The 19,836-nt window shown below is 37.0% G+C and overlaps 1 protein-coding gene across 3 annotated transcripts in view; it reads right to left on the bottom strand.

Annotated features, from left to right (window-relative positions):
- The window catches only part of CDYL (chromodomain Y like), a 103,481-nt gene that overhangs the window by 45,906 nt on the left and 37,739 nt on the right, over window positions 1-19,836 (bottom strand). For all 3 annotated transcript variants that reach the window (XM_072924100.1, XM_030265444.4, XM_030265445.4), the window contains exon 2: window positions 10,627-11,293. In XM_072924100.1, coding sequence (XP_072780201.1) covers window positions 10,627-11,293 — 667 coding nt within the window. The remainder of the gene's footprint in view (window positions 1-10,626; window positions 11,294-19,836) is intronic.

Raw genomic sequence — 19,836 nt, 5'->3', positions numbered from 1 at the left:
ACAAAATTACTTTTCAAACTGGACTATGCCAACAAAACAGTAGCAGGGAACCCTCAACTATTACAAGATCTAAGAGAGGAACAATGATTCCTTGAAGATGACCACCATGCCAGAGGAAAATTCAATACTAGAAAAAAGAAAGGACTTCAGAGCAAAATATCTTAACATATTGTAACAAGCCCATTTTCTTCCTCAAAGCTTCACAGGAAGCTGAAAAATAAGGATCAGTGGGCAATGCTAATTGTTTTGGCTTGTATTACTTTATCAGAAGACTTAGTGCTCTTTAGTGCTTAGTGCTTAATGCTACTTAGTGCTTTAATGTTAGCTAGTTACACCTGTATTTGGAAATGCAAAAAGAAATCTAAATTCAAAGTATCAACACTTTTCCATGAGGTCAATAAACATAACAGGCACCTAAACCCACCAATCTGAAGAATATAAAATCCCACAGCATTTATTTTTATGTGTCTTAAAGGTACTCACACCTGAACAATTTCACCCATTGCTTTCAAAGCTGATTAAACATAATATACTTGCTACTTTTGACTCTTTCTTTAGAGCATCTAAAGGCTTGTGAAATCTAGCATTCAAGAAAGAGAAAGAAAATACTTGAAATAAACATTTCCTCTGATTCTTAAGAGCAGAAAATAAATCAAGTTCAGAAACCCCTATTTTCAGAGTATTTCTTTTAGAAGAGGTCCTGGCTCCTGACCCATGGTTTGGGCAAGCCCTCCACTTCCTATCATTACTATCTGGTACTATATGACCATTTGAAAAAAACTATTCTCTTACTGTAAAGTTATTACACAATATATATTAATATTATACATATTTCTGGTAAGATTTCTAATTAAGTTTACTTTTACCATTTTTTAAATGGAAAACTTTCCACTTCTGACATGGACATGGAATAAGAAATGTATGAATTTTGGTTTCTTCTCCCTCTCCCCTTTTTTAAAATAAAAAGGTTTTTATTCACTGCTCCACTGTCTGTGCTCAGAAAGATCATTTGTAAAAACCCCTCCCAAATCTGACCAACTATACAGGACCCAATAAAGCTAATGGAACAAAAAGCACTATCAGTGTGAAAAGAAATAAGAAAACAAAATGCCCTACTAGCTTTCAATAACAGCAAAGATGTAACTTGTGTTTTGTATAAACTTTTAAATATTTAAAATAGGTTTTCAAGCTAATTGCCTACCCATGAACAGAAGGTAAAAATAGATGATTCTCTAAACGATGCAGAATAATCTGTCATCCTCTCTACTCAGAAATTGAAGCAGAAAATCACAAACCACATAGTAAGTTGTTTGAAATACCTCTAATGACCATATTGAATTTGCCTGCTTGTACTAATGCAAGAAAAAACCCACTATCTTTGAATTCTTTGGTGAAAGGGAGTTACCCCGTACTGCCACAAATACATCTTCACACACTTATCAAATTTGAGAGAAGCCCTGGCAGGCTATTCTTTCTGTTTGGTGCAAATTTGTTTTTAAATTAGCTCTGTCAATAAAATGTTATGTCTGGTAAAATAAGCTTTGCATTTACTGTTGCTTTCAACTCATTCCTGTATTTCTCAAAAGTGCCCTCTGAATTTGAAATCCATCCAGAAAACCAAAGGATGAGGGGAGAATACAACATAATAATTCTGTTTACACTAGATGGGTTTTGAGCTGACTATACCAAACCAAAAGAGGACAAATGACAATCAGTGTTCTTTATCTAAAGCATCTGAACTCTGAAGCATTTTTTTTCTAATATGATTGTTTTATACATTTCTATAAGCAAGTTTTGTAAAGTAAGAGTGCTTCACATAAGGACTTCAGCAGGAACCAGACCAGAGCTCTACAAATTACTTAATATCCTCTTTGTTCCTGTTATACCAGCTTTTGTCAATGGCTTGGCCTAGATTCCCCAGCTGTGTAGGCACTGGAAGTACAACACCTCTCATAAGGACCTTGCCAGCCACTTATTCTGTTCCCTCTCAATCTAGCCCATCTTTCAAACAACACAGGAATTCAAGCTGAAATCCAAAGGACAGCAGTGCTGAGGCATGAAAGACATTGTACCAGCCAATGCGTTACCTACAGATTCATTACAACCAGGTGTGACTGAAGAGTAACAACAAAGGTGTGTGGCAAACAGAGAAAACTTGAGAGCTTCTTTAGTCCAATATTAGGCCAAGCCTTCTTGGCGTTGCCCTTAGCAGTGCTCAGGCGTTCCTATCTGCATCCCAAACTAAAAATTCTGTTTAGGAGCTAGCAAGAAAAATGATCTTCCTGCTGTTCATCACTTCATTTAGCTCCTGCTTCAGGTATGTATCTCTAAAATTTCTGTTTTCTTGTACCTTAAGTAATAAAGTGTTTCTCTGCAAGTTTTGTACTGTTGCTGCTCACTGCAACACTTTCTTTAAAAAGATATCACTAAATATAAATAAGCACAGATCCCACTGCCAGCCTTGTGACACAACTACAATGAGCCTACTCTCTTTTCCTTCTTTCCAGTCAGTTTCAAAGCAGTCTTTTGAAACACAACTTTTTACTTTCTTTTGTTGCCTCTTTCAAGGAATATTTTCAAAGAAAACAGATGACAGTCTGTATTTCTTTATCCATGTTTCAGTAAGATGTTTAAAGAACTCTTAATACAATTGTACGATGCTTTCCTCCTCTTCTTCCACATTAAATTTTAAGGCTTCCCAGTTTTCAAATGCATTTAAATTTAGAATATTATAGCTCAAAGTGCCAATGTTTATGATTTTACTTTGTTTCTTAAAGGTGTCTAAAACATAATAAAATTTAAGGCATTTTAAATTACATTTACTTACTAAAGACAAAAGCTTTTTTATGCGCTCCAAGATTGCAAAATTAAGAAAACCATTACTAAAGAAGAAAACAGTTACTAGAGAAGAATTAACTGTTTGATAATTTGTGGCCTAATGCATTTCAGTGTGTGTTCTTAAATAAGGTTAAAATATAGATGGTATGTAGAGAAAGTAATGTAGATATTTTTGTTTGGAAAAAACTGCATACAGTATTGTGAACATACAGCTTCCATATTTATTTTATTTTAAACAACAGTAACTTCATAATATTATTATCAGTAACTCACAGCAGCAGCTCCGGACCATGGTTATGCCCCCTTGAGTACTGACATTTCTCTGACTGAGCAGGAAGTGGAGTTATTCCACAGCAATATAATATATACATGTATATGTAAAAAAAAAGGCATTTTTATGAACACCTATAACATTCAAGACTGTATCCAGCTGTTATCCCAACACATAGCCTTAAAAAACCTTTGTTTTAAATCTTAGTATTGCATTTTCTTAAATTTAACTATATTCTCTCTCTCACAAGCATTAGTGTAAACAAGTTATTTCAGAGTTTTCTCTTAATTGCATGATATTTTATCCCACCTGTAACAGTCTCCCTGCGAGGATGTTTTGTTGACTTTATTTTACACAGACAATGTGATCTAGGCAAATCTTCCACAAACCACATTACAGTTGTTTTAGTTGAGTTTTTTAAATGGATTTTTGCATCAAACTATTAAGATTAATCTTCTTTTCAAGAGAACACTGATTCATAATGACAGTTGCCTCATTCCATCCACTTCATAGCTTTAACAGAGATGGGAGATGAAACTTTTTCAAAAATTGAAACAGAGAGAGACAAAAAAAGTGGCTGGTTACTCTACTAGGCACAACTGCAAAAGGCACCACATGAGCGTTTCTGATTGCACTTCACATTTCAAAAGCTGCTCTGAAGTTCTACAATTTTGACAATGTTGGATCAAAAAAAAAGTATCTAGTGTGACATTTTTGTTCTGTAATTTGGTCTGATCTTCAACACACTTTCTCTGTGCAGATGTAGGCAAAGTAGGTTGAAAGAGTGTCTTGTAAATGGAGGCTCTGCTTCATTGTGCTTCATCTTTCCTAAGTTTTGGCACAACAGGTATGACAAACCTGTCCTCAGAATTTACTTTTGCCTCATGTTGGCACATGTGCTGTAGGACAATGTAATGGCAGATCATTACTGACCCCACCTGAGCAGTCAGTCAAGAGAGATGGAGACTCCAGATCCTCAGCTCATGTAAACGGATGTAACATCAGAGGAACTGCACAGCTATGAGCTTTATGTTTACCAGGTGGCTACAGCTGTAATACAAATTCCAGTGAGAACAACACAGGAGTTTTTCTAGCAACTTAGGCTGAGGTTTTTATGTCCAAACTGAGAATTTATTGGGAAATTTCTTACCCTTTTTAAAAAAAAAAAAAAAAGTTCAATTCAGAGTTTCCTTTAACGGTTTTTCAGAGATGGAATTAAGAAAGGAAAAAATTATGTGTCCATCTCCCTCCCCAGAGACACATCCTCTACCTCACTGTCACTTCCAGAAGGCTGATAAAAATAAGCCTGCCCTTAAAGGAGCAGTTGGTTAGGCCATATATGTATGATTAATCATATATAAAAATATATCTCACATGCCTGGGATTGGGGAAAGGAAAGGGACCACTCTTTTCCAAGTAACTACATTTTACACCAGCTCAACTGCATTAAAAGTCTACACCAATGCAGCACCCAACTGAGACATCTCCATTTTGAGTATTGAAGAATGGCAGAAGGCAGAAAAGGAAAGAAACCAGTCACTTATGCCTTATGTTTTTCAGGAATAAAGTCTTAAAATTAAAGCAAACTGTGAACTTAGATCCTGATTACTATTATTATGATAATCTGTTGACATAAACCAATACAGTTCTAAAGATAAGAGATTTTCACAGCAAGTTCTCAACCCTGGAGCTCCATGTAAAGTAATGATAAGGTGAACTATAAACTGCAGAATAGGCAGAGGGAAGACAAAAAATCAGAACAGTAACGGATCAATTTTCTACACGACACAGACCATGCACTCTACCATACTGCTTAAAACTTTTGCATTTATACTAAGCCAGAAAATATAGATAAACAAGAAATTAGTAACAACTGAGATTATTTTTAGTTAAAACAGCTGAAGAACATGAATTTGTAAGACAGAAGGCAAAATTGATGTTAGGTTAAAATGTTGCAATATGGTGCATAAGGGACATAATAATGTGAATTCTTAACAAATAAAATAAAATGTGAAAAACTTCTGGAGAAAAAAAAATCTAAAGGTGTCTTTAAGCTTGATTAAATGAAAACTGCATTACTCCTTAGTGATTTTCTAAACAGATACACAACCAAAGATAGAAAATTACACACCTGTGCATTTGAAGAAGAAGTTCAACCAGTTATTTTAGAAGTTAAGAGGGCCTTGCAAAGGGCTGTAACCCATTTCATGGGGTTTTGTTTGCACTAATAAAATATTTGGTTGCTTTCCAGATCACTCTGCAAGATCAAGCCACCATCCAAGTGCAACGTTCAAAACACACTGAAAAAATAAGTTCCTTCTCTTAGGGTTTGTTTTTTTTTTTTAATCACATTTTACTACTTAACCAACATCTCCCAGCTAAGAAAAGGAGGGCTCAAATCTGTTTCCGTCCTTTCAGGATGATAAAAAGAAATAAAAAAATCTCCTGTAACACATTATCCCCAAATTTCCTCTTGTTGTACTCCAAATTCACAGCAATGAACTTCTTCAACCCGTCTCTTAATTCTGCTTTCCCAGAGGGTGTTATGCATGGCTTGTGGTTCATCTGGACAACTCTGTGGTTCACAGCTCTGTCAGCTGCTGTGCTCTTCCCATGGGACTCTTGAGCTTTGCCAGTTATGCTGGTGACAGCAGACCATTGCTCCATGCAGAGTCCAACACCCAGGCACACACAGGCAGAGGCGAAAAAGTAACCAGGAGAATTTGGGAGGGAAGTGTGTGAGCTTCCCTCACCCTAATGAACAGGGAGCGACTGCACTCCTTTCAGCTGGGCTTGGTATTACATTGAGAACAGATGTTTCTCCTCAGTTCCAGTGGCCTCCATAATCCCTTCCACACTTGCTTGATTCCTTTTGAGACTAAAGCTATCAGACACTTAAGCAAACAGACATTATTTTCCTTTGGTGTTTGAGTGGATTTTTATTTTTCCAAATCTGTGGGTTTAAGCTGCTCTGGGGAAAGGAGAGAACAGGTAACAAACAAAACTTAAGTTCAGTCTTTTCTTCATGTTTATTTTTTTCTGATGCCTGCTTTTCTTTTGCTGACAATACCATTGTTTTGAGATAAAAACAGCACCATTATCCAACTAAAAGATCAGCAGACACCCTTGTTCCTTGTAGGGTGCTACACTGCAAGCATCTTTGTATTGTCAGCCTGCTGATCTTGCAAGTTGTTCATCTGAACTAAGATGTGCAAGGAGGGAGATGCTAATGCTACCGTGCACACTGGTGGTGCTTGTCTGACTAACAAGTGATGTAATTCACTGCATTTCTTGGATTTCTTCTCTTCCCGTACGCTGGCACCAGCCTGCCTTATTCTAATTTTGACAACATATGCAGCTAGATGTGCTTTTCTTCCTTAGTTTAGACTTCGAGCTTTGCATGCCTTTCTGCCCAAAATTTCTCTTCTTGTGGCATGTATTCTCAACTACATCCACATGTTGGACATTGCTAGCTGAATAAAAACTGTAGCAACTATAGAGTTATCCAGAATAAAAAATACTAGAATTTGCCAAGAAATGGTATTACACTGACTTATGGTCCTTTCTAAAATTTCAAGACAACTCTCTAGCCCTGTATGAGTGACAGATCAGATTCCTTTCATAGGTTCGCTACTTGTGCACTCTATTAAATAGAACTTCCCTGGTTATTATGACCATACTACACTGGAAAACATTCGCAATAAGATTTCAAAGTTACTTCTTAGAAACACTTTGAAGAAGGAAACTTTAGAAACTTTTAAGGTATCAGAACCTGTTGTTAGACACAAAGCCACTTTTTGTCTTGCCTAGTTTTGAGTAATATGCTTTTCTTGTAGATGCCACTAACATCTCTTCCACAACATTTCATTTCTTTGCTGTTGTCTTTCTATTTTGATTAATCATTTCAGGATTGCTTTTATTAAATTTAGTAACCGCTGATGATCACCACACAGTTCAAAACACCAGAACCATAGCAATGTTCAATTCAGTGACCTGTCCTCACTTCTTCCATACAACACCCCAATTCTTAGCCTTGTATAAATATTACTCCATTGACTCAGTTTTCAAGGCCAAGCCTTTAAAATATGAACATTCAACACAATGCTATTCTTCTTGATAGCAGCTTGATTTCAGTGTGCTGAGACTATCAGCTCCCAGAGTAAACATGAGTAAACATTACTGATATTTTATTCCCCAGAACCCCTCTATATTTAAACAGATATTTGCTGATTGCCTTTTCTGAGATGGTAAGATTTTGGAACATGAAGTGCACCACTAAAGTTTGTCTCAGGAATAGGAAGATTAGGTGCTACAATAACACTAATATTTCCTAGTAATTGCTGTCATGGTATTTTTATCTGCATACATATTTCTGGGATTTTTGGTTTGCACTTCTCTTATAAATTAAACAAACAAACAAACAAAAAAGGTAAAAACAAGGCTGGGGAAAACAACAGACTAAACAATGAGGAGTTTCACCATCTTGAGTGAGGACTTTAGAGATCAACCTGAGTCACACTACTAAACAGTCATAGCAGCATACTCAAAATCAGGAACACTGTTTTCATATTAAAATTCGAATTATTTTTCCAGTATTACTTTTAAAAAGTGTAATTCAGTTTTAATTTTAAAAGTTGTCTAAAATTTTTTTGAAGTGTAATCTGTATTTTTCTAGAATCTTTCAAAAATATGCTTTATGACTAGTAATTTCTGTTTTGACTAATTCTGTTTGCCAAAAAATGTCTTGATAAAAAATTCCTAAACCAGCTCAAGTAACAAGTTATTTTTCAAAACATGCTTTTGTCTTCCTGACAGCATCCTCCAAGTGGTAGTAGGAATTCTTAAAATTAACAGAAGGTGTATGTGGAGGAGGTGGGAAGTTTGGAAAGAGTGTTCCAAATGCCAGATCTATCATCTGTATTATTAATATGCCAGATCTAGTGCACATGAAGATGCATTTCTGTGCAATGAATACCCCTCATGATATATGATTCCCGAGGTTGTGCTGAAAATGTGATGAGGTGTCCATTTAAGACAGAAGGAATGTCCTGAGTAAGGAGCAAAACAGGATCCTGAACTGCAGCAGCCCCATGCAGGGGAGGGAAGCACCTATTTACTACACTTTTAATGAGTTGCAGTGTGAAGTTAAAAATAAAAACAGCAAGAAGAAGAATGCATCTTCAAGGAGTGAAAAGACAGCAAATGTGTCAGCTCAGGAAGCTCCAAGGCCAGGAGAGCTCTAGAAGACACGGCTGTCTCTCTTTGCTTCTCCCTAAATAAATCCACTCAGGCCACACATAATGGCTGAGTTGGAGTCTGGGCTTCCATGAGGAAGATACATCAAAGAAATCCTGAAAAGTTAGGAAGAGAGACTGATGTCAGATATAAGTGCAAAGTATTTTTCTTTTGCAACTTTTTTTCCATGTTTTATAATCACAGAAATACTGCATGATTGGAAGGTTACCCCCCAAAAGTGTTGCAGGTGAACAAAATAAAACCCCAATAAATATGGATATTTAGCATCCATTTCGCAGCAGATATGCACAGCTCAGCTTGGGGATTGGCAGTGGTGTATCAGGGCAGACAGGGAAAGCCTCAGATAATGCACTGATATGCCTCCAGCAGCAGACAGAAGGTGGAACATATTGTGTATGTTTCATCAACCACATATTGTGACTATCTCCTTGGCTCTCCTTTTTTGATCTACACCTTTAGGATCTCATGAACACATAAGTGTGAGAAAATTAGCGTATTGTCATCATCCCTAGAGCCAGTCAACAGCTTTCCTTGTTAGTTGCCCAGAAAAATGCCTGGAAGAGCTGAAAGAAGTGGTGGCAGTTGAGGAAATTTTTACACAGCAGTGAAATAGGAATATATCTCACCTAATGCCTTCTGTGTCACTCCCTTTCTTCTGCAGGCCTTTCTGCTTCCATCTGATGCCCTATAACTGGGCTCTTGCCATCACACCACTATTACCAAAGTGAGAGGTTGGTGGGAATGATTTAATCTGATCTACCCAAAAAGGTACCCCAGGTATTTTTCCTGGATGACATGAGGCAAAAAACCAGGACACCAAAGGCAGAACTTATCAATCATTTCACTAGGAACACCACCATACTCCAAAACGCCTATTAACTATCATAAAACCATCCCATGTGAAAACACACTCCTCTACCTCACCTACTCAGAGAACTCTCATCCTGGCATCTCTTGCATCTTCCCCTTCAGTTTTGTTTACATCCTCTGAGATTTGCATTCCTTCTTTAGCCCATGCAAAGCAAGAGATATTCCTGGCATCCGTGTGTGCATTGCCATGGTTACCTAGTTCATCTGCAGCAAAATGGGTTGGTCCATGACCTGACACCACAGCTCCAAGAACACATTCCTCCCTTGTCCATCGCTTCTCAACCTCTCCGGCTGCAGCTGTTCTTTTGCAAAATCTCAAGGCAAGCAATAGTGGGGTACCCAACACAAATTCTCCCAAAGTCTTTAGCAAGTTTTTTTCCCTATACAGTGTCTCTAAGTGTGTTTTTTGGCAGGCCCAGTCTTTGAAAAATTCCAGACAATTTTTCCAGCAAGCCGTCATCAATAGCACACCTGTACATTTGACCTGCTGCATTTTATTTGAGGGCGCAGTCTTTACTTGAAAAGTTAGACTTGGAAACTTAGCTCAAAAGCATACATATGAGAGGACTTGTGACCACACAGCCAAGTCTGTCAGGGAAGAACAAAGGTTTGGGGCACAACAGTAAGAACCAAGAAATCTTAAACAAGGGTCTCAGCTGAATGTGGGAAAAACAGCTCCCTCCTAGAAGAGCAGTTTGAGTTACTTTGGTGTCACAAATTTTACAGTACAAATTGAATTAACTGGGACCTACTGAGATATTAGCAAACCAGACATCACTCCTAAGTAAGTACTCAATATCAAATGAGGTATAAACAACAAAATATTGATAAAATATAATGAAAACAAATTTCAATCCAGGCAGAAGGCATATGTATTCCCACAACTGGATCAAATTTTCACAGAAACAAAGCTTCTTAACTTCATTTCTTAAGCAACATCACTCTCAAAGGTTTTTTCTCCAGGCAATATTTTTAACAAAATAGATACATAAACTGTTCTGAAGAATCCTTGCTCACACCATTCATCTCTTCCCATAATTAATGTTTCTAATATTCATATCAAATTTGACCTATTTAAATAAACTTAAAGCAATGATGTAATGTCTGGAAATGGTACACTAAATATGTGTACCACACAATTTCAAGGCAAACACAGGCCTATCTTATGATGATTCTGAAAACACAAATACCAATAAATTTCTGTAAGGAAACCAAAAGCTGGTAAAGTTCAAAATGGCTTTGTAGTTACATAGTTATGTAAAATAAAGTGAAATTCTCCAGATTTGACTTAGCATGGCTGAAATAGAGTGGGTAATTTGTCTGCATCTCAACTGCAAAAAAACCGCAGTCAAATGAAAAATCACCACCAAAATGATGACTTGTACACCTACCTTTTCCATTTATTGTTAATGCTGACGGAATTGTGGCTGTTACTGGCACTGGCAATTGTGGCACTAATGGATGTATCCTTGGTCGGCTCCCCATCCTAGCACGCTCCGCACCAGGGCCTAACAAAGCTCCCACAGGCTTTTCTGCTGCTACTTCTGGTGCTACAGAGTCATCTTGATCTTGCTCTATATGGTCCATTTTATCTGGGCTTTCATTCTGGAAGCCATCAACTGTTGTCCGGCTCTTAATTGGACTTTTGGGCACAAGGATTTTAATACCTGATTTTGCAAGGTCCATATTTTTACGTCCAGAAAGAGATGGTGAATTGTTTTTCCGGAACTTCTGTGTGGCAGAAAAAAGTTGACTATTTTTTGACTCGTGTTCTTTAGCCATAACTAAAGATTTAGAAGACGTCTTTGAAAAAGAACTATTGGTAGACCTAGAAATTTGTTTTCTGGCATTATTTGGAGAGGTCCTGTTTGTCCTGGTTAATGTGCTTTCTTTCTGCTTTTCATTGTGGCGTCTGTTAAATTCATGTATATATTCCTCACAATTGACAAGGTGCTGTTCTGGCTCCCAAGTATCATCTTCGCTGTTGTAGCCTTTCCATCGCACCAAATACTCTGTTTTTCCTTTCTTGTTTTTCCGCTTGTCAACAATTCTCTCTACCTGTTAAAAAGCAAAAATAAGCATTAGTTATGGGGAGATATACAACTCATGAAAGTGACCTGCATATAAATAATTTGTTAAGTGTAGACAGATTATAAAATAGTCTTGTAGTTTTGTAATCTGTACTGTAGTTCTATAGTATTACAGTCTTTCACTGCTGACTGGAAAGCCCTCACATTAAACTTTAGATTATTACTTTTATCTCAAAAACATGTTCTAGAATGCCAAAATTGTTCTTCACTAAATATTTTGCACAAGAATCTGAATACGACATTAAAATTGATAGCACAAGAGAAGCTCTTGCACCAGCTTCAATGTGGACATGATTTCCCTCTCTCAATATTAAAGTCATGTTTAAATATGCTGTATAAATACAGGGTGTTTACCTTATGAAACTTATCAATTTGATATTGTTTGAATAATTTGCTTGCTTAGCATAAGGCATATGTGAGAATCACTTAATTACAGTGAGCTAACCTTTAGCTACCAGGGACAATATGGAACAGCTTAGGAACTGAGGCAAATTTGGGTGATTTTTTAAGAGATTTATTGTGGAAATAGAATTTGTTTTTGCCAGAGCCTTTGATACAGATACTTGAACAAATTACCATGCCTCACTTATCTGCAAACAGAGATGATATTTATGTCACAAGTATTAAGCATGCACATTCTGCAACTGCATGTGGAACCCATGGGCTGGAGGAATTCAGGCACTGGGGTAAAGCAGGCAGGCCAGACAGCAGCAGACAGCAGCAGCTGCAGGAACAGAGGCTCATGCCTCAGACTAAAACTTATGCCAATCATGCTAATCCTGTGGAAAGGGAATTCTTTTACTGAAAAAGACACAAGTGCAAAGCTAGTCTTAGGGATTGCCCTTTTTATTTCATTTTTTCTACCCAGCATGATTATTCTGGTAAATCCTCCATCCCACTTCATTTCAATTGTGTGACTGATACAGCTTTTTTACTCCTCTCTTCTTTTTTGTAATTAAAAAAAAAAAAAGGCAGCTGCTTGGGACTGTTATTTATTAATTTAACTCCCAGCCCTTCATGAAAAAAAACATGCACAGAAGCCAAGATCACACCTACCTAGAAGAACCTCTGAAGAAAGAGTGACATTTACGGGAGTGGCATTAACCCAATGGAATGTCTACAGAACAGTTTTGAATGATGGGAGGAAAATACAAGGATGTGTGGTGCACATATAAACAGTGTACATATATGGTATATGATTCATTACCAAATCACATGACTGCTGACAACAGATTTTCTTATGACTGCGTTTCAATTTTACACATGGCATGCTATCATAATGTACTCCCTGGTTTTCAACAGTCAGCTTAAATGATTACTATTATTATAATCTCAGCAGCAGCATAAGAACATACCCTACAACTGCATGTGATACCCTACTGTGTCATCAGGATGTTGCTCAGCTCTGTCTGCATAGGTCTTAAAAAAACTCAACCAAATCAACACCACAAAAATAAGAATCTAATACAAACAAGCTCCACCTTTGCCTTGTTAATCAGTTCAGTGCATTCTATAGAGAAACATGCAATATAAATTGTCCAAATTTTATTCAAAATCTTAGAATACATTAAAACTATTTTTATTTTGACTTTTAACTTTCTAGTAGTTACTGGGATTAAGAAACCATGTACCTAGAAAAATGACACTTGTTTTTCCACAAAACTATTTAAAGACATCTTAAAAGAAAATACAACTCCAAGAGAGTTGAAGAAGGTCACAGTGGAGAAACATGCCTTCAATTTTTTCTTAGTAGAGACTGAGCAAAAAGACCTTCAAATATTAAGTCAGAAATGTTAAATTAAAAACTAAGAACAAAATCATGAATCAAACTTCCTATCTTGTCAAAAAAGCAGTTACTGCTAGTCTTGCTTATCCTCTCTGCCTCTCTTGACCTTCTAAAATAGACTTTAAGAGCACAATTCTCAGAGGAAGATCTCTACTACTACCAAGGTATTTTTATTCTCTAATACAAAATCTTTGTAATGAACAGCATCAATTACTGAGCACAAAGTTCTACCACTGTCTTTCTGTACTGAAAGGCCACCCATTAAGGACATGCCCTTTTCAAGTAGGAAGCCATTCCTGCCATCCAAAAAACCAGGTACCTTGCAGAGATAATAGATGAACTCTAAAACAGGAGACACAAAAATCCATTCTTAACCTGATGATTTATGGAGCAAGCAGAAATGCATAAAGAAAACAGTTATATTTAGCTGTACTGTCCAAGCCTGCAACAAAACCTACTTTGACATTGCTCCTTTTTGATTAAAAGGATTTTTTTGTAACCCTTCATTTTTTCTTGAATACATCTTTTATTTTATTTAAAGCACAAAAATGACAACAATTAACCCGTGATACACAATTTATCATGCAGCTTCAGAGCTTTAGTGAGGGACTTCTTTCTTTGCATTGACTCAGTTTGGTTAGTCTGGCTCCCCTAGAAGCACCTGAGAAGCTGCTCAGGAATATTTTGCCTCAATACTTTTGCTGATGATAACAGCTACATAAGTGTTTCTCACCCAGAGCTGGAAGCAAGACACATCCATTGCCATAATCACACTAGAAATGCTGACTAGTACTTTGTGACAACTACCATTTTTACAGTGTCCCATGCCCTGTCCTATACCAGGGGGTAGTACTTATTTTCAAGAGATTAAAAGGTTCTGTACAGCAGGATTTGCCATTAATGGTTAGTTTTTAAGTACTGTAGAAGAATCACAACAAAAGACAAAATAACATAAAAAAAAGATAAAATGGGTGTGAGGGAAAGTTATCAGGCAAACTACCTGGGTGGCAAAAAATAAACATCTCATAGTTTATTTTAGCATGCTAAGTTATCACTTTCTCCACCTGGGGAGTACTAATCAATGACACTCAAAAACTCAGGCAGCAGAAGAACTGAGAGAAAAACAATGAGCTGTTCAGAGGTATAATCCAACACTGAAATGCACAAATTATAATCCCACCCACCACAATTATACCTGAGATTTCTCATCTGTAAAATGGTAAACTTCTTTTCCTTCCATGAATGTGGTAAAATTGGTTCATGCTTGATCTTCCTCCCTGATGATTTTAATTGCTTTTATTACCAAATTATACAGAATTTACACTCAAAAAAAGTCCCAATAAACAAACAAACAAAAGTAATACACAGTTGCAGGCTGAAGTGCTGTCCAGCTATAGATGCACCGGTGAAAATGACAGCACTGCAACTCCTCCCTGTCCTGTGCTCAGAAACAACAGCTCCTCCCCATCTGTCAGCACAACTTCTTCTGTAATTATTCCCTAATGTAGTTCTGTCAAAGTGACCTGGTTTAGATATTAAGAATACCTGAGTTAATGTAGGCATCCTGAAATAACTGGTTTGGAGAGCAGCCACATATGCGGCATTTTCTGACACATCTAAGAGGACCGCAACTTTCAGCAGAGGACAACAAACACCTATAGGCTGGACTGGTCCAGTGCCTCATTGTCAGGAAAAGGACATGCATTCTTAATCCTTGACCAAAGCTCCTTAGTTCAGGTCAATAAAAGTAAGCATGAAATTCAAAAGAATATTCTCAATCTAAAGCATTATAATTTGGGCACATTTGCAAACTTGATATAAAGCATGCTCTCAGCCATTGTATACATGTATACATATATTAAAAAGATCACACTTTGAACATTTGAGAAAATTAAACTAAAGGTACATCTGTTGTGGGGTGGGAAGGCAACAAAATAAACAAAATGTGGGCAGGTAAATATTCAATGAGTATTGCCTTGTTTATAATAAATCCATTGTACATTCCCATCATCTTCCTTTCTGTCCTCACTCATGTCATGCTAAGTTAGCTTAAAGTTTACAGAATAGAATCTATAGGACCTGTTCTATATCTACCTGTTGTCTGTAAAATATAGGAGAAGGCCTTGTTCTGTTAGCTGAAAGCCATGTTTACATTACTATTTTTGTTCAGAGCAGTAGTGCAATTTGGAAGCAAATCTTCTCTGCACTATTCCTGCTTACTGTGGAATGGTTTTATTCACAGATCAGTTTTGCTATACAGAATGTGGACTTTTTATGAAGAAATAGAAACTGGAAATGGAAATGTACCAACGCATCTGTCATGCTTCAACCCCTAAAGGGGCACACAGATCCAAGCAAGTAACACCTCTGAACAGTTTCAATACATGTAGTGGCATGGATATTTGATCTTAAGAGGCACCACTAAATCTAGTCCAAAATAAAAGTGATGCACAGTAGAATATGTAGAGGTGGGGGCCACAGCACCTACTGCTTCACTCTACTGACTTTCTCCACTTGAGCCAAATTACTACTGGAGATATTCCCCAAGTCAGAGACAGAAACCTGGAATAAATGCAAGTCTTACATGACATATGTATGCACTATAAGTGAACAGTCACCCTTTCTTAAATTGGAAACTAATTCATACACAAATGGGACCTAAATGATCCCCCATAAGCAATCAGCAATGCTTACAAGTGATTGTATCTTCCATTTATTAAAATCTTGCAGAAGTCAATGATAAACAGTATTCAAATACTTCTTATTGTAAGTAAAATAAATGCATTCTACATTAAAAAAAAATCACCTAATAAATAGCATTACACCACACAAAAACAATTAAGTGCCATGTTTTGCTTAAAGTAGTTTTGGGAAAACAGTTATTCAAAAATATATTTGATGAGGATGTCAAAACACACCTGAAGGTTGGTGAAATGTGAACTAAAATCCTGTATGTACATATTTTATTAGAAAATACATAATTTCCCATAGGATAACTTAAGGTCAAGTCAGAGTATTGCTCACTGCAGTTAGCACCAGCAGTGAAATTTGAAAAACAGCTTAACACATACACATAGATTATCAACATCTGTATCAAAAAGAATGTAAAACACCAATATTGTATGGCTTAAGTTCAAATAGCATCATTAAGAAATTACACTAGGATACCATATAAATCCAAGAGTTCACCTTCACTGCAGCTCCATGCTGCTCCATTGACTCGAGCCTGGGAGAGCACACATAAGCCCGCTGCCACATGCTGCGGGAGCTGACTGATTTGATTAGCAGAACAGACTGATTGGATTAACAGCCGATGAATTGCTGTAAACTGAGCTGCTGCATCCTTACGGCATGACTGGCCAGAGTGTCTGTACAGTACAGGACTGGTCATGGTGAGGGCTGTGTTACATATATATTGCTCTGGAAGCCAGAGCTGTACAAAATAAATGTGGATCAGATGTGGACAGATTATTACCTTTCTGTCCAATTAGCTTCAGCAGACGATGCAGCTTTTACGTTGATTTTGTGACAGCTCTGCAGTGAGGGATGACACCAGATCTGGCCCAAGGCCTGACAATACAGAGTCCACCAACTCAAGTGTTTTCAGGCAGTGGGTACCAGCAGGATGAGTTCATACAGGATCATCACTTCATGGCCCACAGCCACTCCCAACCTCCTTTGGAGGCAGAAGTGTGTGCAGTGAGGTTGGAACACATTCATGTCTATGAGCAGGAGTCCCATAAGGGACTAATGCACTTCCCGTGGTCCTTCATGCTAGCAGTGCAATAAAAAGAATTGCATAGCTCAACCCTCCTTTCAAAAATGTAACAGCTCTGCTAAAACAAATATTAAGATTTCTCTTTTTCCCAAGCTCTATTTCAATCAAACGGTATCCATTCCTTTAGGATTCCTGGACACAAGTCATGCAAGAGCTAACTTTGAGGCTATCTGTAACATTCAATTAATATAGTGGCCTGTAGGTTATAATTCACATTTTAATTCACCCTCTACATATATTTCTAACCAAGTTGCTTATAAAATTACAATTGTCCCAGTGAAGCTCATTATTTATCATCAGCTTTAAGTTTTACATCCTTTCATGGTCTTAGCAAAGACAATAGACAAAATAGTTTAATTACTGCATTCTCATCAATGCCAGTGATTCCAAGGAATCACAGCTGTGGTGCATGCCATGCCTAGCTGAACAGCCAACTCCTGAAAAAGCATTTCAGGAAGTTCTATACCTGGCACCTACATTAAACAAACTAATCTCTGTATGTGCAACTCCTTTATGACGTATTCAAAAGTGCAGATCACAATCAGAAAGCACATCTTTGTAAGAAACTTTTCCATACAGGACATCAGGGAAATGGGCGTGGATGGAGGACCTGTAACAATCTGGCTTTAGAGAATTAACTCCCTGGATAAATAGTTTGCCTGAGACTTACTTCCTCACAAGTCACCACTGATGACTGATGCTAAACTGTCAGAATCACAGATCTTTCTTAGATATAATTTACAGAGAAATAGTTACAACACTTGTAAGTTACAGTCTACTGTAGAATTCATCAACTGCTTTACCCTAATTATAGTCACCTAGCTATTACAACAATGGTTAGAAAATCTTAATCTCATTTGATCAACTCATTGTTCACAATAGTTCTAACCTTTCATTTACACCAAGGTAAGACAGACATACATTTTCTACTTTGCACAAAAGCAGAATGAAAACCCATGCAAAGCTGTTTATATCTGTACAAACATCTGCAACAATGGATAATTACCAAACACGCACTGTTTTCCTCCTTTAAAAATAAGAACAAGTAGCATCAAATAGACTTATCATCTTAAATGGAAAAGGTCCTAATCAGAGCTATAAAACCACTAGAACTGGATTTAGGAGACACATTTTTGGCAGTCAAAGCTATTACATAAGTATTACTATGTTTATTAAGTTACTAAAAATTTTATCATTACTAAAAGATTTCAGCATCACTCACATATAGAACGCCAAAGGAAATTCTTCCCATCTTCAATTCATTTGTAAAAACTACATGTCAGAATGCAAATCCTAGATTTTTTTTTCCAGAGGTAAATATTCTGTCAGCACTTGCCAAACTCTCTTGCATATATCTCTCTACTGCAGTACAAAAGGTGAAGGTACAAAACTTGGTGCTACCAATGTCTTGCTAAAAAAAACCAAAAAACAAAAAAAAACAGAGAAAACTGAAATGCATACTTATTATCGGCAACTCTGGTAGCATGAAAGGAAAAAATTTCATCTCAAAGATGCCCATATTCTGGGTGTGATTATCTGTGAAAATGTAGAAATAATCTAAAGCTACCTCACAGCTTCAACAGCTTGACAACTATTTACCTAAAGGATAACACCAATAGAAATATTGCCACTTTGTCCTTCAGCAAGAAGAATAAAGACTTTGTCAATATTAAGCATTAGCACTACAGACTTGCTTTCAAAGCAGCAGAAACTGGACCTTCAACAGTGCTCAAGTACAAACGACTGACAAAGATTCAAAATGTTTTATCTAAAAAGAGTGTCTTTAGGAGAGAGCAGGTCACAGCAAAACTGCACTCCAAATGTTAGAGAACACCTTGTCACAGCTAAGCAAACTTCAAAAATGGGAATTGTAACAAGAAAGAGGAGTAGAAAAAAGAAAATCATAGGACAGTTGAAGAGTGAACTTGGTATGCTGTAGTCAATTTATCAAATTTCATTTAATTCTACAACAGTTTCATCTACCAACACCAAACAAGGCTTTTCAGCAGCCTACTGCTTACAGAAGCATCAGTGACAAGTCTACTACTGTAGAGCTGACCAAACCTCAGAGTAAGATGGGACACAGACCTCAGCTCTTAGAAGTTTATTCATTAGCAGTCTCTTCTTCCTTTTTCCCCTCAGTTCTAAATATAGAACTAGAAAGCAAGAACTTTCTCTGGAACAATTTCTTTCAAGAAGGCACAATACATACTTAGAATCTCCTACCTGGCTCCTCTGACTCTTGCATCAAAAGATGATTTCCATAAGAAATAAAGCTCCTGGATACAAGACCATGACTGAATTTTTGTCTACAAATACAAACATGCTAAAAAATTCTAGATTACAGTTCAGAACAACATTATTTGCTGGCTCTATCTATATTCCTTTACCTCAATGCCAACATGTCTTAGAGGGATGTGTGTCCCAGGTCACTCTGCCTGCAATAGGACTTCTCTCAATACTTGATCTAGAAAAGCTAGTGATACAGAACTTTCCCCTAATTAAGCAATCTCAGGGCTTGCACAGCTGCCTCTTAGTTGTGACATTCTATTTCTTTAAGAGATTTATTGGTAGATGAACTATTTTTTCCAGATGGAAAAAGGTATTTCTCTGTTTTGGGTCTCAAGTCTCTCAATCTTTAGTCTGAACCTAAACTAATTTCTTATTTAATATCACTGCAGCTTCCATGACTACAGTCTCCCATTTCCTTTTGTAACCAGGCTGTGGGGTACAAATAGAGCTGTGGGATTGCTGATAACTGTGCTTGGCAAAGATTCTTCCAAATTTCAAGTTTTTAAAGTTTATTTGGAAGAACAGATTCTACAGTGTTCGTCCACTGTGTACCTTCCTAACAACAACAAAAAGAAAAGACACAGAGTACATACAAATACGTTCATGATCTTCACACATAATTAGCTTTTTACTAGACCTGCATTTTGCACATGAG

The sequence above is a fragment of the Taeniopygia guttata genome, chromosome 2 (genome assembly GCF_048771995.1).
Source record: "Taeniopygia guttata chromosome 2, bTaeGut7.mat, whole genome shotgun sequence".
Classification (NCBI taxonomy): Eukaryota; Metazoa; Chordata; class Aves; order Passeriformes; family Estrildidae; genus Taeniopygia; species Taeniopygia guttata.
Note: the sequence above shows the minus strand (reverse complement) of the source record. Positions and strands in the feature narration are given on the sequence as shown.